Source organism: Momordica charantia (assembly GCF_013281855.1).
Source record: "Momordica charantia cultivar OHB3-1 chromosome 4 unlocalized genomic scaffold, Mcharantia_2.0 BLBB01000004.1, whole genome shotgun sequence".
NCBI classification, from domain to species: domain Eukaryota; kingdom Viridiplantae; phylum Streptophyta; class Magnoliopsida; order Cucurbitales; family Cucurbitaceae; genus Momordica; species Momordica charantia.
This window is the reverse complement of record NW_028275162.1, coordinates 26,221,231-26,241,358: the sequence shown is the minus strand read 5'-3', so window position 1 is coordinate 26,241,358 and position 20,128 is coordinate 26,221,231. Positions and strand designations below refer to the sequence as shown.

General features: G+C 35.9%; 4 protein-coding genes and 1 non-coding gene across 5 annotated transcripts; 2 read left to right on the top strand and 3 right to left on the bottom strand.

The window, feature by feature from the left end:
* The first annotated feature begins 3,508 nt into the window (after positions 1 to 3,508).
* On the top strand, positions 3,509 to 4,707 carry LOC111006150 (uncharacterized). The gene has a single exon (XM_022277920.2). It carries the CDS (start codon positions 3,690 to 3,692, stop codon positions 4,374 to 4,376), a length of 687 nt encoding a protein of 228 aa, XP_022133612.1. The 5' UTR covers positions 3,509 to 3,689; the 3' UTR covers positions 4,377 to 4,707.
* Positions 4,708 to 6,499: 1,792 nt separating this feature from the next.
* Positions 6,500 to 6,572, bottom strand: TRNAK-CUU (transfer RNA lysine (anticodon CUU)). Its single transcript has one exon. It is a non-coding gene; the product is annotated as a tRNA-Lys (tRNA).
* Positions 6,573 to 6,647: 75 nt separating this feature from the next.
* Positions 6,648 to 13,365, top strand: LOC111006250 (uncharacterized). The gene is made up of 10 exons (XM_022278046.2): positions 6,648 to 6,840; positions 6,950 to 6,998; positions 9,942 to 10,048; positions 10,339 to 10,384; positions 11,487 to 11,621; positions 11,730 to 11,819; positions 11,942 to 12,055; positions 12,141 to 12,224; positions 12,396 to 12,460; positions 12,821 to 13,365. The coding sequence occupies exons 1-10, from the start codon at positions 6,728 to 6,730 to the stop codon at positions 13,005 to 13,007; spliced, it is 990 nt and encodes a 329-aa protein (XP_022133738.1). The 5' UTR covers positions 6,648 to 6,727; the 3' UTR covers positions 13,008 to 13,365.
* Positions 13,366 to 13,650: 285 nt separating this feature from the next.
* On the bottom strand, positions 13,651 to 16,595 carry LOC111006249 (actin-97). Its single transcript, XM_088122808.1, has 4 exons — positions 15,248 to 16,595; positions 14,755 to 15,148; positions 14,011 to 14,624; positions 13,651 to 13,915 (listed from the first exon to the last, which is right to left on the bottom strand). Exons 1-4 carry the CDS (start codon positions 15,305 to 15,307, stop codon positions 13,850 to 13,852), a joined length of 1,134 nt encoding a protein of 377 aa, XP_087978934.1. The 5' UTR covers positions 15,308 to 16,595; the 3' UTR covers positions 13,651 to 13,849.
* A 139-nt stretch (positions 16,596 to 16,734) lies between these two features.
* Positions 16,735 to 19,917, bottom strand: CER10 (3-oxo-5-alpha-steroid 4-dehydrogenase family protein). Its single transcript, XM_022278411.2, has 4 exons — positions 19,382 to 19,917; positions 19,138 to 19,177; positions 17,430 to 18,184; positions 16,735 to 17,036 (listed from the first exon to the last, which is right to left on the bottom strand). The coding sequence occupies exons 1-4, from the start codon at positions 19,448 to 19,450 to the stop codon at positions 16,968 to 16,970; spliced, it is 933 nt and encodes a 310-aa protein (XP_022134103.1). The 5' UTR covers positions 19,451 to 19,917; the 3' UTR covers positions 16,735 to 16,967.
* Between the last annotated feature and the right edge of the window lie 211 nt (positions 19,918 to 20,128).

Sequence of the window (20,128 nt, the reverse complement as noted above, 5' to 3'; positions counted from 1 at the left end):
TATTCAGAAATGGTCATAGTTATAATAAAAATACTAAATAAACTGTTTGATTGTTCATCCCAGCAGTTCCTCTACATTTGTTAAACAAATTATTAGTTTTTTAGTTCGACAAATTACTCGTTATGATAGAACAATAAAATCCATATGACATAATAGTAGTGATTTGATAAGTTAATCATTTAATTTGTAGATATGTTTCAATAATTATTGAATCTTAATTATGAGTATATTAATTAATAAAACTTAATCTTTTTTAGTGAAGAAAACTCCATTGTTAATTTGTTATTGACAACTATTAAGTGAAATGGACCATTTTTATAATTCTTTTCAATTTTTTAGACTTTTAAAACTATTTAACTCATAATATTTTATATTTTTTTAAAAAAACTTTTGAAATATGAGCCTAACTTAAAAAAAAAAAAAAAAAAAAAAAAAACGGAAACTTCGTTTTTAAGTTTTCACAAATTTTACTGGGAATTAAAAAGAAAAATTAAAATTTCAAAAAGTTGTTAGCCAACAAACTTTAACTTTATTATTATTACTATTATTTAAAAAAAAAAGTCATTATTAACTAGACCTTTAATTATCAACATATTAATTGACATATAACCTCAATTTATTATATTACAAAATGAAAACTAGACTATGCGAAACATCTTATAATAATAGTTAAAACAAAAAATTAGGTGCAAACATATTTGTAGACATTAATTGTACAGACAAACTAAAAATTTGTTAAAAAAAGAACAATGTTAAAATTGAAAAATTAGGTGCTAAATAGTGAGTTCAATCAAGCAAATGACCTGAAAAAGTTGTGGCTTCCATTCCATTCCATTCCATAACCAAAATCATTGTTTTATTTAAAGAGTTTTCTTTTGATGATTAATAATGTTCACCATTCAAAATACAAAAACTAACCTCATCTTCTCCACCATTATCATTATTCAACAAACACCTCTCTCTCTTTTTCTTTTTGGTGATTGATAATCATTGTTAGGTATTCTGTCTATTGCATTAGATGTAGACCTTCAAAAGCCCTCCTTTATAGTATTAACCTCATTTTTAAGTTGAAATTTTATTAACAAAATTAGAATAGGAGGTGGAGAATCAAAATTCTAAAGCATTCTTTCTATAGGTCAGTTGCATTATCCTAACAAATTATTATAATAAGCAAATTGAGTACATGAATATCGCAAATGACAGGCAAGGGGAGAAGTTCCTTTCTACCAGTATGCTTCACATGCCTTATATCATATGATTCTACAGCTCAAGTATTTGCTTCAATTACAGCCTTGAATTGAATGAGGTGGAGGAAGTTTGAAAATCAAAATTTTTGCCCCAGTCCAATGGTAATGAGGAAAGAAAAGGTTGATATGAAAGGTGGTCAACTTAAACAAGTTTTCTTAACCACATTGAATCAATTTTATCATCCACAGGAGATTTAAGCCGCTCCAATGTGCACTAGTTATTGTTTGCACAATAAATCAACTATAAGTAAAAAGATTTTATTTTAAAATACTAAGGTCAAAACTAGATTTAATTTAAGGAATGGAAGAAAAAAAGAGAGTATATTATTATAATGAGAAGGGCATGAATGGGGTGAAACAAACTTTAGGTGAGGGCCATAATGTCTCCCTCCTAGTAAGGGTTATTTATTAGGTCCTCCTCATGGCCTCTCTAAGTTTCTTTTCTCATGATATGATTAAAGGCAATGGTGCCTTTAGAAGGAAACTAGCTTTATTGAAAGGACTTCTAGGCTGTCAATTTGGTAACCCACCCTTATCTCTCTCCAAAACATACAACAAATGTCTTCAATACAACCTCCCTTTTAGTTCTTTTTTGAGAATCAAATCTTATATACTTTTATTCAAACCAACTTACTTTAAAAATATGACTGCATAATTAAATCAGTTAGAAAATTTTTACATAAGTCACCTGAAAGGTTTAGCAATTAAAAAACGCTCAAATGTAGTCTCAAACCTTACGAAATAAGCCACTTGGTTAACAAAACTTATTGGTATGACAATGTAGTCAAGTACAATGTCTTAATTTGATGAAATTAAAATTCTAAGATTGAATTCGACTTGTTCAGTTATATATACTTTGAACAGCTCCTGATACGATACTGATCAAATATTAGAATGATAATTCTATAATTTTCTTTTATGATATGAATCAATCTTATCCCTCTTTTTGTCTTCAAAATGTTCCATTCTTATAAGCATCAATTCATGGTGCACAAAATGGGTAATGAAAAACGAAACCACTTGAACTACTATTTGAACATACTTTGGACTTTTAATAACCATTTCTCATGTATTATATATATATATATATAACAAACAACATACATTCTATAATCTATGCTACCGATGGAAGGTGAAGTGAAAAAAGGGTTATAAAAATTAAAAATTGAAGCATTACTTGAAACTTTTTAGCCTTCCAAGGTTAAGAAGTTGAACAAATGGGTGTAATTATGAAAGTTGGGAAACAAATGAAGTTCTTGATTCAAGTAATTTTCCTATTTGGGTTCACAGTTCTGTGGTCCTCCTCCTCTGTAATTGGGCATCATGTAACCAAATTTAGAAGTTCATGGTAACCTAAAAAACTAGAATCTTCCCAATTTTCAAGGAGGAAAGAAATTATATTTTTATTCCTATACTTTTTTTAGGTTCCTATATTTTTAAAAAATAATTATTTTAGTCTATTAATTTTTATTTTTATCTTATTTATTTCAATAATAATTTTAGCATCACATCTTATTCACTAAATTTTTTGAAATATAGCCATAAATACGTATTAAACGTATTAATTTTGTGTCAAAATTTTGTAAATATGGACAAAGTTGGTCACTTATTAAAAGTAGAACTACCAAAATGAACCTTTTGAAAATACAAAGACTAAAATAAACAAAAATTGAAAATATAACTACGAGTAGAGTGAAAAGTATTTAAACAAAAAAGTTTGCACCTAATTTCAAACTACAAGATAAACATCAAACTAGTTATTGATCCGTTTTGTTTTTCTTATTACTACCTCTAAAGTCTAAACTACTATAAACTTTATCTTAGTCTCAACTATGCAACAAATCGAGTTGAAATAGTTACTAAATAAGTTTTTTTTTTTTGAAAAAATAAAAAAATAAAAATGTTATTTTGAGGGGAAAATGGATGGGAATGCGATCTAGCTACCAATGGTTAGGATCTAATTCCCACCAAACACAGTGATATCGATACAACATCTGATAACGACTTTGTGCAACAACATCTCTCTCTTTGAGTTGTAATGTTTATGAGATAAATAATTCATTAGTTAAGAATGGAATTGTTATCATCATTAAGCTGAGTGGCCAAATAAGAATAAAGATGCTTACTCAACACCTTAAAAGATAAAATCTTTTGAAAATGTCATTAAAATACACAATTTGGAGGATTTGACGTGTCGATTATCAACACAAAAATAATTTTTTGGAGTTTCCATAACATTCTATTATACTATGTGTGTTTTTTGGAGGAAACTAAATGATTTTTTTTTTAAAAAAAAATCAGTAATAACTCTTGAAACAAAGGTTGTTCATTGTACGATGACAAAGGAGAGGATTGGTTTTTTAATTGTGGAACCAGCAGGAACAACAAAACCCACCACAAGCAAGGGAGAAGAAAGAAGGGCGCAAAGAAGAAAAGAAAAGCATGGAGAAAACAGAGACAAAGAAGAACAAGAAGAAGAACAACAACAAGAAGCAGAAACACCAACACCCAAATGACCAAACCACCAAACCAGCTTCTGATTTCTCTTTCAAGCCAAGCTCCGATGTCAAAGGTCTCAGATTCGGCGGCCAATTCATTGTCAAATCCTTCACAATCCGGCGAGCCAGGACTTTAGAACTCCTCCGGCTCCTCTCTTTTCCGCCGGCCACCAGAAACTCCGGCCACCAGCCGCCGTTCCCTTCAGCCACGGCCTTCCTCCCCACAAACTTCACAATCCTCGCCCACCACGCCTGGCACACACTCACTCTCGGCCTCGGCACCAAAAAGTCCAAAGTTCTTCTCTTTGTATTCGAAAATGAGGCCATGAAGGCAGCCTTAGACCGTGTTTGGCCGACGGAAATCCCTCTTGGGGAAGTGAACAAGAAGCTGATAAGAGGGCTAAGTGGGTGCGAGATGGCTCGCTTCAAATTCAGAAAAGGGTGCATAACTTTTTATGTGTATGCAGTTCGAAGAGAAGGGTGTTTTGGGTTTTCTTGTGGTGATGATTTGAGAACCATTTTGGAGTCCGTAATTGCTCTCAAGGATTTCTTGGATCACACCGCCATGCTCGCCATGCCCAACCAGAGAACCATCAGCTATGCTGCGCCTCCTGTCGCCATGGCTTATTAGGCTCTAATTATATCATTACTATTCATTTTCCTCCATCTCATATCAAGATTTGCCACTTTCTGGTATTTTTAACCAAGCAGCAGGGGATTGGTAATTGGTGATTGGTTTATTTGTTCAAACTCTTCTCTCTTTCTTTTCTCTTTCCTTTTTTTTTCCAGATGAAATTTGTACCGTAGAATGAATAAGACTGGTCGGACTACTTATATACTGGCAGTATACATTTTCTATGTGCGGAATTCTGTCTCTGTTGTAATGGCATGGAAGAGCATCCACTCTTCAAAAACATGAAATTCTATGTGTAATTACAAAATAATTTATTGGTGATTTTGCATCCAGAGACACCAAAAAATCCCTCCCCTTTTCCCCATTTCACTTACTTTCCTAATCTTCATCTCCAAACTCAGGCAATAGGATAGACTTAAATCTAGTAATCCCCTGCTGTTCATCTTTAGTAATTTCCTCAAAGATCCCGAATTAGCTATATACTGCATTGCACATGTCAACATATAAACTGTGATTCCAATCCCAGAAGATGCTAAAAATGAAACCCGCCGACTCCTACAGACTCAATTGTTTTTTTCACAACATGAAGTGTCAAATCCCCAGTTGATTCACCCAAAACGCCAAAAACATCCCATTTGTTTCACAACTCACACAGTATCCAAAACTTTCCAAGCATTTTCTCATTTCCAACTATTATTTTTCTGTGCGACATTATATCAAACGCTTGACGCATGTGAAGCAATGGTGGTGGTGAACAGGTAAATGGGGATAAGAAAAGAAAAGAATGGTGGGGGGAGGGTGCAATTAAAAGGGTGAGGTCAAAATCTGCACCACCACCATGACTTTGTGGTCTAAGAAAGAGAGAGAGAAAAGAGAAAGAAGACTTAGCTTTTTGTGATTCCCCGAACTCCATGGCATTAATCATGTCGAGAGAGAGGGCCCATCCTCAGTCAGCTTTATCACGCGAGTCATCATGATCAAGTACAGCACCACCACCACCACCACCACCACCACTTGACTTGAATCAAATGAAATTGAAGCCTTCACCATTATAGGATTGCGCTCTTCCTCTGTTGCAGGAATTCTTATCCACAATCAATCCCAATAGGGTTTCCTGATTTTGCTAAAACATGAAGAGTTTTCAATGGATCCCAATTTGTCGTATTGATTTGTCGGCTTCAACTTATTAAAAAATTTTCTTTTTGTGTTTGATTTGTAGAGAGAGATAAGGAGACACCATTATTTTGAAGAGAGAAAATGTACAGGGGCTTTAGTGTTACTTCCCATGCTTGGCATCACCATTGGAAAATGGTGGCACATCACACACATCATGTTATATTATTGTTGGAGTTGGCTACTCATTATAAACAATCGAGATTAATTCCCTACTTATAAATACCTGCCATGTCTTATTTAAACTAATTATTCTCATTGAAAAGTAACTTGAACTAAGTTCAATAGTTGCCTGTTTGTAGCATGAGAGAGGATTTGCAACTGATTTCGGTCAACCACATGTTGTCCATGGTATTTCTCACACAGATGAAGAAAAACTTAGTTGAAAAAACTATCGAGGATTTAAATATAGTCCCACGTAGCTAGTTAGAAGTAAGAAAGAACATTGATATTCTTCGTACGTAAACGTGAGTTCGACATGATTGTTGAAAAAGTGAAAATACTTCTAGTTAATGAGAAGCATTTTTCAAAAATTTCGTGACTTTTCGGTAGACCTAAAAAATAATTTTGGAGATTCTTAAAATTAAAAGACCCTTTAAAATGATTTTACTAAAAACACTTAATTAGAACTTCTTTCAAAGGTGAAAAAGTATTTCAGTCGAAAGAGATTTTCCCAAAAATTATCCTAAATTCAACAATAGTTTCATTTGTACGAAACATTTTAGATTGAAACCAAAAGTAAAATTACATATGCTTTTTAAGTCCAAATGAAATAATATCGTAGGTAGAATATTTTCGCTGGCCAAATTCTTTTGTGCCAAAAATGAGCTTGGGGCCCAAACCAAACATGAAATATGGCCCAATCGGCATATTCAATAATTGGCCCATGAAGATGGATTGGGCTGATAAGAAGAACTTGGGAACAGAATTAATTAAAAAAAGAACGACGCCCACCGTGGGGCTCGAACCCACGACCACAAGGTTAAGAGCCTTGCGCTCTACCGACTGAGCTAGACGGGCTTGTTGATTAAGATTCCCAACATACGTTATTTAACGAATATTAACTCATTTTCTTTTTTATATTCTTTGGAAAGCTCCAGTTGTAGACTGCTCAAGGGCGGAGTAGCGCCAAGCCGCCAACCTCTCGGCCCCCCCGCTGCAATTTGAGCTAGCCAATGGAGTATCCATGGACGATATTCTTCATTTTGATCAGCCTTTTTTTTACTTTCGCCGCAGGTTTGGTTTCTGCTATCATCCTCAAAGCTTATAGGAGGAGATTCAATCACGAGTACGCTACTTCTGCTTCCTCATTGATATTATATGATATGATATGCAATTTTTAATTTTCTAATCGTCGTATATCTGTCTGGATGAGATATTCATTTGGTTCGTGTTAGGCACGTTGAAGCTCCTGCAATCTTGGAGGACCCAAACTCGTTGAAACGGGTAACTTTTGATCCATTTTCTTTGAGCTTCGATTGGGACTTTTATATGTCAGAGATCACGTTTGATCGCTTGAAAGATTGAATAATACTTTTGTTAATATGGACTCTCGAGCTTGTTAGTATTTCAAATTTTCAATCACTCCAAGCTTGTCTTTGAAGAAATAAAATTTTTAGGCAGCTAGAGGTTTGGTTTAGTCAAACGATCTGCAATTTGTTCGGAAGATTGTATTTACCTTAGCTCTAGTTCTGTGTTGATAACTTTATCTCCTATGGAATGGAGATCTAACCCTAGATGTTTGGTCCGTACATGGTAGACTGGGTTTTACAGCCAAGGCACAAACACTATTGTTATGACACCAAGAGATAGGACACGAGGACAGATCAATGTGAAGTTCTTTTGAGAATAGACTGGTCCAAGTTAACTCTACAATCACATTAGCTTAAGATCTATAGTCTTTGTTCTGCATTTAACCTGGACTCAACACCTTGCTTCTTGGATTTTCTTGGAACTAAACTTTCACCAAGATAGACACAGTGTTCTCCTATGGATCTTCTACCCTCCTTGCTTCATGCCCCATTGGTATCTAAGAAACTAAGCAAACGGATTGTCTCACAAGGTTTTATATGGAGGCTTGATGTTCCCCTCAAGTATGGAAGGATTCTTTTGACCCCTTACGAATGATGGGTGTTGGACTTTGGAATTGTTGACCTAATTTGTTCACACTGCAAGTTATGTTGGGTGTTGCGTAAGCTAAATATTGTTGAACCCCTATTGCACTTCTGAAAGTTCTTGGGTCACTCATCAATTCATATTCCACATTTTTTAATTCCTTAGTACAGCAGGAGTGGAGCAGGCCTTCAAGTGTAGTTCAATTTTCTCAAGATAACAATGACATACTTGCATTGTTATAGATAGATCCCAGAGTCATCTTTTCATATGGTCCCAAAAGGTAATGCAACTCACCAAGATTCTTAGATACGATGTGTTTGCTTTGTTCAAGTCTGTAATGAACTCTTTTACTCTTGCATTACTATTTTCTATTATTAATCAATTATCAACATAAATGAGGATATAGACAAGGAAGAACAAAGAACCTGATTTAGAGTCATAAAGCCCCAACTTAGTAGAAGTTGTTCTGAACTTTTTGAGCCTTGGAGCTAGTTTTAGACCATACAATGCCTTGTGTAACTTGCATTCATGTTTAGGGTTTTTTGGGTCCACAATTCACATATCCTTCCAGTTGGAGCATATACCCATTTTATTTGATCTATCCATTCAAAAAGGAGTTATTTATATCCAGTTGCCTTTTTATGAAAGTTTTTTTTTATTCATATAAAAACAAGAGATCCCACCGCTTCAATTCACAGCCTCTAGTTATTGCTATGGGAACCGGTTGGGATGATTCTGATAGTTGAAGATTTAACAATAGGGATATGGGTTTCATAATTCATTGAAGTTTATTCTAGGATTTTGATGGAATCCTCAACGAATCTGGCTTTAACTTGTGCAGGGAATTATCTGAGTCCCAACGATATTTAATTCTGATGAGAGAGGAAAAAGGGTCCAATTTTTTTTTTAAGCAAGGCAGTAAATTCTTCATAACCTTTAACCTTTTCCAATGAGGAGAGGCTAGAGCTCCTTATCGATTATATACTGTATCTTTCCTCTTCATTTTCAATCTCCGTTTTTGGACTAGATGAGGTCAGTACCTTTTGGGAGTTAAGATCCCATCCTCTGCTCCAGTAACATAGGTGCCCTTGATTTTGTCCCATTCTTTTTGAGGACACCCACAGTAATCCTTAAGTCCTTTCCGAAGCTCTTCTGAAGTCATACAATGAGACTTGTATTGCAACATCCAAGTGAGACGATGGTACAAGTTTACAACCAACCAAGGAGTGATTGATACTTGATCATTTACAATCCACTCACACTTATAATTACAAATAACCTGAGTTGAGTTTCAATCTGTGGTTGCTCAAATGATTGGAGTAACCTTAGTTCTCTTTATAAGATAGTTAAAGCCTTATACATCTAAATCAAGCAGCGGAAGATATAGCAGATAGTTGTTGGGGCTGCTTAGGTGTAGTGGAAGTCTGCCTGGTTTAAGTCGTTGTTGAGATGGTTGCTTAGCTGGTCTATGATTTATTAAGCTGGGGATATGATTGTTTGAAATCGTTAGAGGGAAAATGCAAAATTATGAGACTAACTTAAGTTTTTATTGCTTTGTTAGTTTTTCCGGAAGGGGCCTCCTCGTCCCCTATCCTTAGGCTGTTATTTTGTCTTTTTGACTTCTTAATCAATTGTTTTATTATCCAAAAAAAAAAAAAAGAACTTGAAGTTTTTTTTATTAATTTCAGAAGATAAATTAACAAAGCATTCTTCAACAAACTGCAATTGGATTAGATAATTTTGAATGTGATTAAAACTTGATACTGAAACATTATTGAGTTTGAAAATAACAATAACAATTAAAATGCTCTCACCAAGCCTAGACTTAAATCTTGGAAAATAAGTTCATTAACTATTTCCAGGTTTGCACCTGGAACTCTGTTCATTATGCTGAAGACAAGTTTACTTTCTGGTTAAATGAGATCGAACAACCTACTTTTATTCTGCAGAACATGATTGACTATTTGAAACAGCTGAGATACCATGAAGTTTTGGGACCCTGGAGCAACCATGATTTGAAGATTAACAAACAATTGGCTTAATAATATTCTGAATTATGACTTCAAATTAAAAGCCTTTTCTTTGTTTGCATCAAGTAGTTCATAAATAAGAAAAAAGATTCCTTTAAGTAAAATTAACTTATAGTTTTCCTGTTGGAATAAATTGATGGACATTATATATCACATCATGTTTATGTTTATAATATTGGATCAAAATTGATACCAAGTGTTATGTAGAATGCATGATAGCAAGTTTTTTTGGAATCTTTTTCAGGTTCCTTGCCCTTCAATTTTCGATCCAGCTGAGAAGTATATGTCCTTGATCGTTCCTGCTTACAATGAAGAGTACAGGCTTCATGGAGCTCTTGAGGAAACTATTAAGTACTTTGAAGCATTGCTTAAAGCATTTCATTCTTTCCAATTAAATATTTGCACTTATTTTTTATGCCCAATAGCTCTCTTTGATCTTGGCTTTCTCTGTATACAACCCCCTCCGCACAGATTTGTCCTAATAGTCTCTACTTAGCTAGATACGACTGCCAAAGAAAAACCCTAAGAGCATGTTTCTAAACTTTTCAAGGCCATAATTATTTCCTATAAATAGAAAATATTAAGAGGCCTAAAACAAGCTACTAGACAAAGTATAATCTCATACCTGCCTTGCTTTGTAGTTACCTTCGACAACGTGCAGCAAAGGACAAAACATTTTCATATGAGGTATTTTCTTTTCTTTTTCTTTCTTTTTTTTCCATTTCTTCTTTTTATTTTTGTTATTGTCTCTTGATCATGGGAATTGATCGTGAATACTCTAAGAAAAATGGTATTTTTAGTTTGTTGATAATCTATCTTTTATATGCCTATACTTTCTTGCTTATTATTCCATGATATATTCACTTTCTTTTTCCATTAGCTCATGATGCTGGAATATTTTATATGGATTTATCCACACTCCACAGAAATAGATTAAAAAATATACATTAGCATTCTTCTATACTTGGAGAATGGGCCGATTTGTTTATTCTCTTTATGATTATTGAAATAAGCCCATCATTATTATTATTATTATTATTTTATAACTGGGAATCGGAGCTTTGCTCCACTATACCCACCCGCACTCGCCCCAAGGCCCAGACCTGAGAGACATTAAGGATTTTTTGTATTGAGCTCACGAGATGGTTTGAACCTGAGACATCTAAAGCCTTTATGACCAAGAGATCCCAAGCCCTTATTCAAAGCCCTCCTAGCAATAGGACATGAAAATTTCCCCATGATTAGGGTTCTTGAAAGATTTTTTGAACAATTAACGAATTACGCTACTTGAGTAGTGAAACCTTTGCTTTTCTTCTTCCGAAGATGAATTTATTTTCCAAACTCAAGAACCCTCACCACCCCCCTTCCCCATTTTTTTTCTTTTTTCAATTTCTCAATTTAAAAATGATAGGATATTCTTATTAGTTTTATTGAATTAGTAATTAGGGAGACTGGATAGTTTAGAATTTAAATTACTGAGGATAATTAATTGGTTTTATCATTCTCTCTAAAATTAACATTTGTAAAGGACATAATGGTGTCTAGAACGTTTCTCTAAGTTTGGGCTTTTCTAATAAATAATTGATCATTGATCTTTGGACTACTCTACTAAAATAAGTAGAAAATTAACCAAAAGATATGATTGCTCATTGTCTCCCATCTCCGCCCATCTGAGGTAAAAGAATAAGAATATGTGATATAATGCATGAGGCTGACTTGGTCATTCAGGAACCTTCTTCGCCTGCTTTCCCTTTTGTGCTGAACTTTTAATCATCCAACATGAACACAGGTGGTAATTGTTGATGATGGCAGTGTTGATGCAACTAAAGGAGTAGCTTTCAATTTGGTTAGGAAGTACTCTGTAGAAAATGTGAGGGTTATACTTCTTGGGAAAAATCATGGAAAAGGGGAAGCTACTAGGAAGGTGAGTATGGGCTTTGCACTTTATTTGTAACTCTTATGTGATTTATCTTTACACCATTTCGTGATGGCAAGTTGGTGAGACTCCTTTTTAAAAAGCATTTTCAAGCAGGGAATGCTTCATTCACGTGGTGAGCTACTTCTAATGCTGGATGCTGATGGAGCAACCAATATCACTGACCTAGAAAAACTTGAAAACCAGGTTTCGTCAAACCCTGTCTACTTTCAAGTGCAATCTTTTCAATAAAGTTAGCTTATAAAAGAAAAGGCCCCAAATTTTAAAAATGTGGACTAGTTACTCAAGACTTAATTTTTCTCCCCCAGATTCACGCAGAAGTAAAGAAGGAAGCTTCAAGAGATTCAAGTGTTAGAATATCTGATGTTCCAATCACTGCATTTGGTTCTCGCGCCCATCTTGAGGAGAAGGCTCTGGCTACAGTTTAGTGTTGCTCATGCAGTTATCTCGGTTACTTGTTTGAAGTTGAACTTTTTTTTTCATTTGATAGATCCTCTTACTTTTCAGAGGAAGTGGTACCGCAATTTCTTGATGAAGGGATTTCATCTCGTGGTTCTTCTGACAGCTGGTCCTGGAATACGGGATACACAGGTGATTCCCTTTTTAGTTTGCGTGAACATGCTCCTTCACGTGTATGTGATATTATCTCTGTGCTTATGCTGTGCAGTAATACAGATATAGTTGCTTTATACTAACTTCTGCCTGAAGCTGCTAAACTTCATTTTTTTAATACTTGCTTTCTATCACCGTGATCATATGCAGTGTGGTTTTAAGATGTTCACGAGATCTGCTGCAAGGAAGCTTTTCACCAACATCCGTTTGAAGAGGTAAGATCCCTCCCCAACATATCTCTTGAAAGTTATAAGCACGACTAGGTCTAATTTAAACCATCATGACATACGGAGTAGATCCCGCTCTCTTTTACATGCATGCGACCATGACCACACCAGAAATAGTATGCTAAATCAGTAAGTACGAAATTGTGGAATTTATTGGATCCAAGCTGAGAGCAAAACCACAACACGAAAACTTTGTTGGCTTATTTTGTTTTCCCATTCTCTTTCTTAGTCCTGCCAATTGTCGGTGACTCCTTTTCAGCAATGTTGTGCTTGTGCTTCCATGAAATACTGAAACTTCCTTTGCAACCAGAATCGAACGGCTTAGCAATACTGAAACTTCCTTTTCAGGTGGTGCTTTGATGTTGAGTTGGTTTACCTCTGCAAATATTTTGGCATTCCAATGCTTGAAGTATCTGTGAACTGGTCTGAAATACCCGGATCCAAGCTAGGTCCTTGGAGCATTTTAAACATGCTTTGGGAGCTCGCACTCATGACTGTCGGATACAGAACTGGAATTTGGAGAATTTCAATCTGAACTTCCGACTGAATTTCTTTCTTAGACAAGCAAGGGAAGCTGATCAGTTCACCATACGGTACATGTCACACCCACAATAGTTCGTGGTGTGCAAAACTTAGAGCTGAACAGATTTTGAACCAGCGATTACCCTTAAGAATAAGTCCATAAAATTTTGTTCAGATCACTAATGTGATTATTCTTTCTAATTGTTTTTCAAATTTAGCATCATCTTAGAAGCATTTGGTTTGAAGCCTGTGGCTAAATTTTTCTATTTTGGGATGACATCTTTGAAACTGAACTTCCGGGCATCTAAAACGCTTGATCGTATTTAGGGCAAGTAATACAAGTGATCGTGGTGCAACCAAGTTCATGTTCACATGTTACCCTAAGCCCAGTTCAGCACCATACTCATTTAGTAACTAATGGTGTACGGGGAGATTTAAACATTGTCTAGCACTAGGTAATTGATGTAGTTCTTCGCATCAATGATGACTTTTTTTTTAGTTCAATAACAAGTAGAGGTAGAGATTCAAATGTTGATCTTGTAGTCGATGATACATGTTCTAACCAATTGAATTATGTTTAAATTGATGTTAGAATAGTCATCTCATTTAAGTTTTTGAGTTTTAAATAACGATGATTACGAGAACAATTTTGATTAGAGCAGAAGGCGATGACACAAATATTAATAAAAGAATGGTGTTGTCTCGGAAACCAACTCCAATACCTTCTTGAAATCAATTACTTAAACATTAGAACGATAAAGAAGGATAATAAAGCCAGAACGAAAAAGGCTGTAGCCTTTCATTCCGAGACATAAAACAGTACTCCCACGTCTTAGCCGTTCTGTTTCTTGTCATTTAGAAGCATTTCCTGTGCACAATCGATGGCCCAGATTCATCATACTCTGCCTTTGCAATCCACATCTGCAGCAAAAACAAGTAGAACATAAGGGGAAGGAAGCAAAGCTGAATGCATTTCAAAAAATCTGAGTGCGGAATTGAAATTGTTTGATATAAACCTGCTGGAAGGTACTCAAAGAGGCCAAGATAGAACCACCAATCCAGACACTGTATTTTCTCTCTGGAGGTGCCACCACCTTAATCTTCATGCTGCTCGGAGCGAGTGCGGAGATTTCCTTGCTCATTCTATCAGCGATGCCTGTAAACATGGTCGAACCACCAGAAAGTACAATGTTGCCATACAGATCCTTCCTGATATCAACGTCGCACTTCATGATAGAATTATATGTGGTTTCATGAATGCCTGCTGCTTCCATTCCGATCATGGATGGCTGGAAAAGCACTTCCGGGCATCTAAAACGCTCAGAGCCAATGGTGATGACTTGCCCATCAGGCAACTCATAGCTCTTTTCAACTGAGGAGCTGGTTTTGGAAGTTTCGAGTTCCTGCTCATAGTCAAGGGCAATATATGAAAGCTTTTCCTTCATATCCCTCACAATTTCACGCTCTGCTGAGGTAGTGAACGAATATCCACGCTCCGTCAGAATTTTCATCAAGTTATCAGTAAGATCACGGCCAGCAAGGTCAAGTCGAAGAATGGCATGTGGGAGAGCATAACCCTCATATATGGGGACTGTATGGCTCACACCATCCCCAGAGTCCAACACAATTCCTACAAAATAGAAAAAGAAATTCTTTGAGAAACAATGTGCTATGCTATCATCCCACTCCATTAGCCTAAGAACATCAGGGCACAATCAAACCGAAGCATAGGCGATTTAAACGATATAACGAGGCCTTACCAGTTGTTCGACCACTGGCATATAGTGAGAGAACAGCTTGAATAGCCACATACATGGCAGGAGTGTTGAAGGTCTCAAACATGATTTGGGTCATCTTTTCACGGTTAGCCTTGGGGTTAAGAGGAGCCTCAGTTAGGAGTACAGGGTGCTCCTCTGGCGCAACACGAAGCTCGTTATAGAACGTGTGATGCCAGATTTTTTCCATGTCATCCCAGTTGCTCACAATACCATGCTCAATTGGGTATTTTAGTGTCAAAATACCACGCTTAGATTGAGCCTCATCACCAACATAAGCATCTTTCTGGCCCATGCCGACCATCACACCGGTGTGACGAGGACGGCCAACAATGCTAGGGAAGACTGCTCGGGGAGCATCATCCCCAGCAAATCCAGCCTAATGAAACCAATGCAACAAACAAAAAGTATTAGCCATACCATACACAAAAGGCTATAGCAGCTATATACCAGAAAACGTGACTTTCTTTATTTATACCTTAACCATTCCTGTTCCATTATCACATACGAGAGGCTGAATGTCCTCTGTATCTGCCATCTTTTATACCTGCTACAGAAGTTGCAAATGAGTCAATTGTCCAAAGACCAGCTTAGGCAATAATACAATTTCTATTTTGTAATGGCCCACGCCTCAGAGCACTTTTACAATACAAATGCCCCATAATATGTTGTTCAATTTTTAGATTTCTTAGCAATGAAATTGAGAATTAGATATCAGCCTAATTCTAACATGCTGATGCACTCAATTGAAATTAAAAAAAAAAAAAAAACAGCTTCCTCCTAACCTAATATAGGTTTAACAAGTGTAGAATGCCAATGTAATAATTTCTCCACAGAAAGAAAGAACAAGAATCCAGAGAAAAACATGATGGATCAAAATGAAAAGTAGAAAGCAGCTGAGAAAAATACCAATACGAAAAGGGTAAGAGCAAACAAGAAGAATGAAGCGTTTAACCTTTGAAATTGAAGGTGAGCAGCGGGAGAAACAGAGAGGGACCGAGGAGAGAGGCTTCCAAAGGGAGAAATGGAAATGGGGGAATATAGAGATGACAATTGGATTCAATTTCGATCGTCTGAGTAGAGAAAGACGTTCAGTTTCATGTTAATGTGGATCTGCGAGAGGGATGCCGGTTTCCTTGGCCTCGCCTTCCCTTCTTAATTCATGGGGTCGTTATTTCTTCTCCATGCATACGCTTTTTTACTGTGTTGCCCTCCCATTTCTTTCCTTTTTTCTTAGTACAGTAAATTGCAGCCACCAGAGTTTTAGCGTCTCAGACGAAGTAGATGTTATTTACTATTAAGCTAGGATCGTACAAGTTTTGCACTCCCATTTCTTTCTTGCCCCACTCATTTTCATCCCCGTACTCAATCCTATGTCTACTTTCATTTATTCCTAATACAAGTAAACAAATTAGAGTTAAAATACTAGTGCGGTCTTGTACTTTTAACATGTTTACTTTGATCCATATATTTTTACTTTTGATTTATATTATTCTCTATACTAGTCTTTATATTGTCAAAATATTCGTTTTGATCTTGTACTTTTATAAAGAGACACTGCATTCAATATATTTCTTGATATATAACCATGATTTTATATTAAGAGTTCCAATTATGTATAGAATTCATGTGAAAATTTTGAAACTAGGGACCAAAACATCACTTTTTAAAAATATAAGGACCAAAACGAATATTTTAAAATATAAAAATAGTATTTTAACCAAAATTAAATACTATTTTAGATTTTCCAATTTTAAGATATAAAAAAATGTTAAACTATAAATTTATATATGGTTCACACCGTTAAAATAGTATAACATGTGAAAGAGCTTAACTCAATTAATCAAGACACCTATATCTAACCAAGATGTCATAGAGTCAAATTCCATCCGACGTATTATGTATTATATTTTAAAAATCTTAACTTTTCCATTATTTTGAAGCTAAAAAAGATGTTCTTAAGGCTATTAGAAGAAAACATACAATACAACCATCAGTCGCCAACAATACACTAGACAACAAAACAAGACAAAAAAAAGGACCATTGTCCAAACTGTTAAGAGAAGACAACAACATTAAAGAACATAAATTGGCATTGGAAAAATGGTGTCTGTGTGGTGTCTTTCAAGGGACACAGTAAACTAAAAAGCTACCAACTTGGATGGATTGGATGGATGGTGAGGCCGTCCCCAATCCTTCTACAAAAGTGGAGGAAGTATCACCCATCTGCGTGGATACTTTGGCCTTCCCTCCTTCCCATCAAACAGCTGCACATGAAAAACCATGTCCAAATGACACCCAAAATCACTACACAAATGCCAAGCAATCTGCCAAATATCTTCCAAAATAACAAAATCACAAAACCGAAAAATGTGATAGGAATCTCGAGTTGTCAAGACTCAAGAGTCGAGACAAGTTGTAGTCCAAGGGAATCGTTAAAACACGGAGTATGCCAAACCGTATGGACCATCCTTTTAAATCTTTGGGTCTAGTATTGATTTTATAGTATCAAAGTAAGAGGTGTTTAGTTCAAAACATGTATCATTTTCCTATCTACTTGTTAGTAATATACTCTAATCTACAACTTAGAGGTGATCTGAATAAAAATGGTTGAATTACTAATAAACCTAAAAGCTTAAACTGTTGAAGTTAGATGATACCTTCTTGAGGCGACGGTGCTTCGCAAGAGCCCAGTTTGTCATGATAAGAGTAGCAACCACAAGGAAGATGTAACCAGCAACAGTCTGTGTAGCTATGTTGAAACCTACCCACTGATATATTTCAGTTGTGTAATTTGCACATGTCACGATGTTGAACAGAAACCCCTTTGGGATTTGATATCCCCCACTGCCTTCAGGGTTGCGCAATTTTCTCAGCAAGATATGACAGTACAAGTTTGACACTTGACACAGCAAACCAAATGCGAACCCAATCTTCATTTGAAGCTCACTAACAGGGGTATAAAGTGGATGATTAACATAATACGCAATATACGCGCCAAAGGTCCAGTAGTAAGCACAGTTCCGAAACACGTTTGAAAGTGGTGAGGTCGCGTGGCTGAACCGATGCACGAAAAATGTTTCCAAGATTCGTTTGAAATAGTGAAAACACCAGTAGCACATTGCATACGTCTGAACTGGATGGATGACACGTTCTGCCTTGTAGCCAAAGAACTGATATACAGGGAAGTAGTAAAAGATGGGGTAGAGGATCAAGGGACCCAAGTATTCCCAAAAGAAGAGTGTACGATATGAAACTTGCGTGCCCAAGTCCTTGAAGACGACAGTTATGTTGTCCGAGTTGTCGCTACAATATTCTCTGAGGCTTTTCTTGTAGTTAAGAACAGTAGGCCTCTCCTTCGAACCCGGTTGAAGGGGAAGAGTTAACCGTTGCCTGGCAGGGTAGAACTTTTTTGCTGTTTCAATAAAACATGGAAATCAGGTAGCTAAACTTTACTTAAGAACTGACATCAAAAGCATCAAACAGTTCATTATAAGATGAACTATAGTATAGACACAACTCCTTTATTTTCAATTTCTTTTCGTTTCTTCTTGATAGAATTCATATTGAAGTTAAAGGAAATCTATTTCACCTCTGTTAGAAACTAGGTTTTGTTACCTCATCCTTCCAAATTTAGTGAGGCATAGTGGAAAGGGCTTTAAACTATGAAAATATTGTGACAGAAGTCCAAACTGAACGTTCTGGTCAGGTACTTTATGTTTTAAAGCATGGTTTTTTACACCACAACTACACTGATACAAATATCTATTTTAAAGCTATTGAGGTGCATTAGCAATCATATTGAACCCCAGAAATTAATTTTACACCTCCTCCCCCACCCCATCCAAGAACAAAAAGAAACTAACCAGATATAGTGAAATCATTTCATTCTTTTCCCACAGTAGGACGAGATAAATGAAAACTCTATACAACATAATCAAGAACGATAACCATATAGTCAGAAAAAATCAGAAAAAAGTCAGCATATATGATATACCTGAAGATCAATCCTCATCTTTAGTTACGTCTAGAAGTAGATAAAGACTAATTTTCTGGAAGCATGAGACTATTTGAAATACCTTACTATCTATGAACTAGTTAACAAAATTTCGATTCCGCAGCAATTCTATACCCAAAAGCTTATCATATTAGGGAACGCCAAATTTAATCTTTTGGATTCTTTCTTTTAACAACTACGAAAATCGAATAAACCACAAGTAGATATCGTAGCATAACATCTGCGAACTCCAGTACTGTCACTCACCTCCTATAAACATGACCAATCTGAGCTAAGCAATCCAAAAAATGTAAGCTAATAAGAACATGTGTGCAACAATTAAAGGAAACATTCTACTATCTATCACTCACTTCGCTTATAAATCGCTTCCTGCAGATCGGCCACCGAAGCCTGCAAAAAAAGACGACAACTTCCATGAAACTGAAAATCCCATCTTCTACTCATTCGTAAGAAGCAAAATTGATAGGTCAATTAACTGAACACAGCCACCAGGACAAGCTGTACTCTTTTCATCCTTTCTTCTTTTCCAAGAATCGAAAAGGGAAGTGATAAAGAAACATAAACAGTAATTCAATCAAAATCTCAAAAACTTACAGAATCGCTTAGTTGAATGCCGCCCTTAACAACCTCCCTTCCACTGCGAGAAACTACTGAGACCTTCATTTTTGCAGCCAAATCCGAGAACCAGTAGGTGAAGTAACCCTATTAATTCTGCCCAGATCCTAAAACGAGCAGAAAATGAAGACCCAGAACCAGGAATGGCAATAGAATGAGATCCGCAAATGGATTTTAAAAAGAAAAATGGTAGAGTTTCTGGGTTTTGAAGTGGGAGGTTGGGAAGTAAGTCTATTAAATGGGGTGCAGTTGGGGTAGGAGAGCTAATTCCGATGACTGATAAACCGTGTCCCTAATCATCTCTGAATTACAATCCGACACATCGGCGAGGCTGGAGGCCGACAGCCAACCGAATAAATTTATTGGAATGAACGTGAACCCAAATTCTTAATTGCAGGGTCAAGATGAGGAGAATAACACTGAAAAATCTGAGACCATGGGTATCAAAAAGCAACCCCGTGTAAATTATGGTGAGTCTTGGGAAGTGAATTTGGGGTGTTAAATAGTGAGGGAATTTGGGATAATTACGATCATGGATGAATTTTCTTTTGTTTTGGATAACATCATGAATGAAACATTGAAGATAGTATAAGATGTCACGGGTATATTAATGCTACACTCCTTCCCATAATTGGAAATAAGTTGTACTTGTATGATAGGGTATGAGAAAGTGGATCAATAATCAATATAGATCATGGATGTATGTAGATATTTCTATACCAAGAT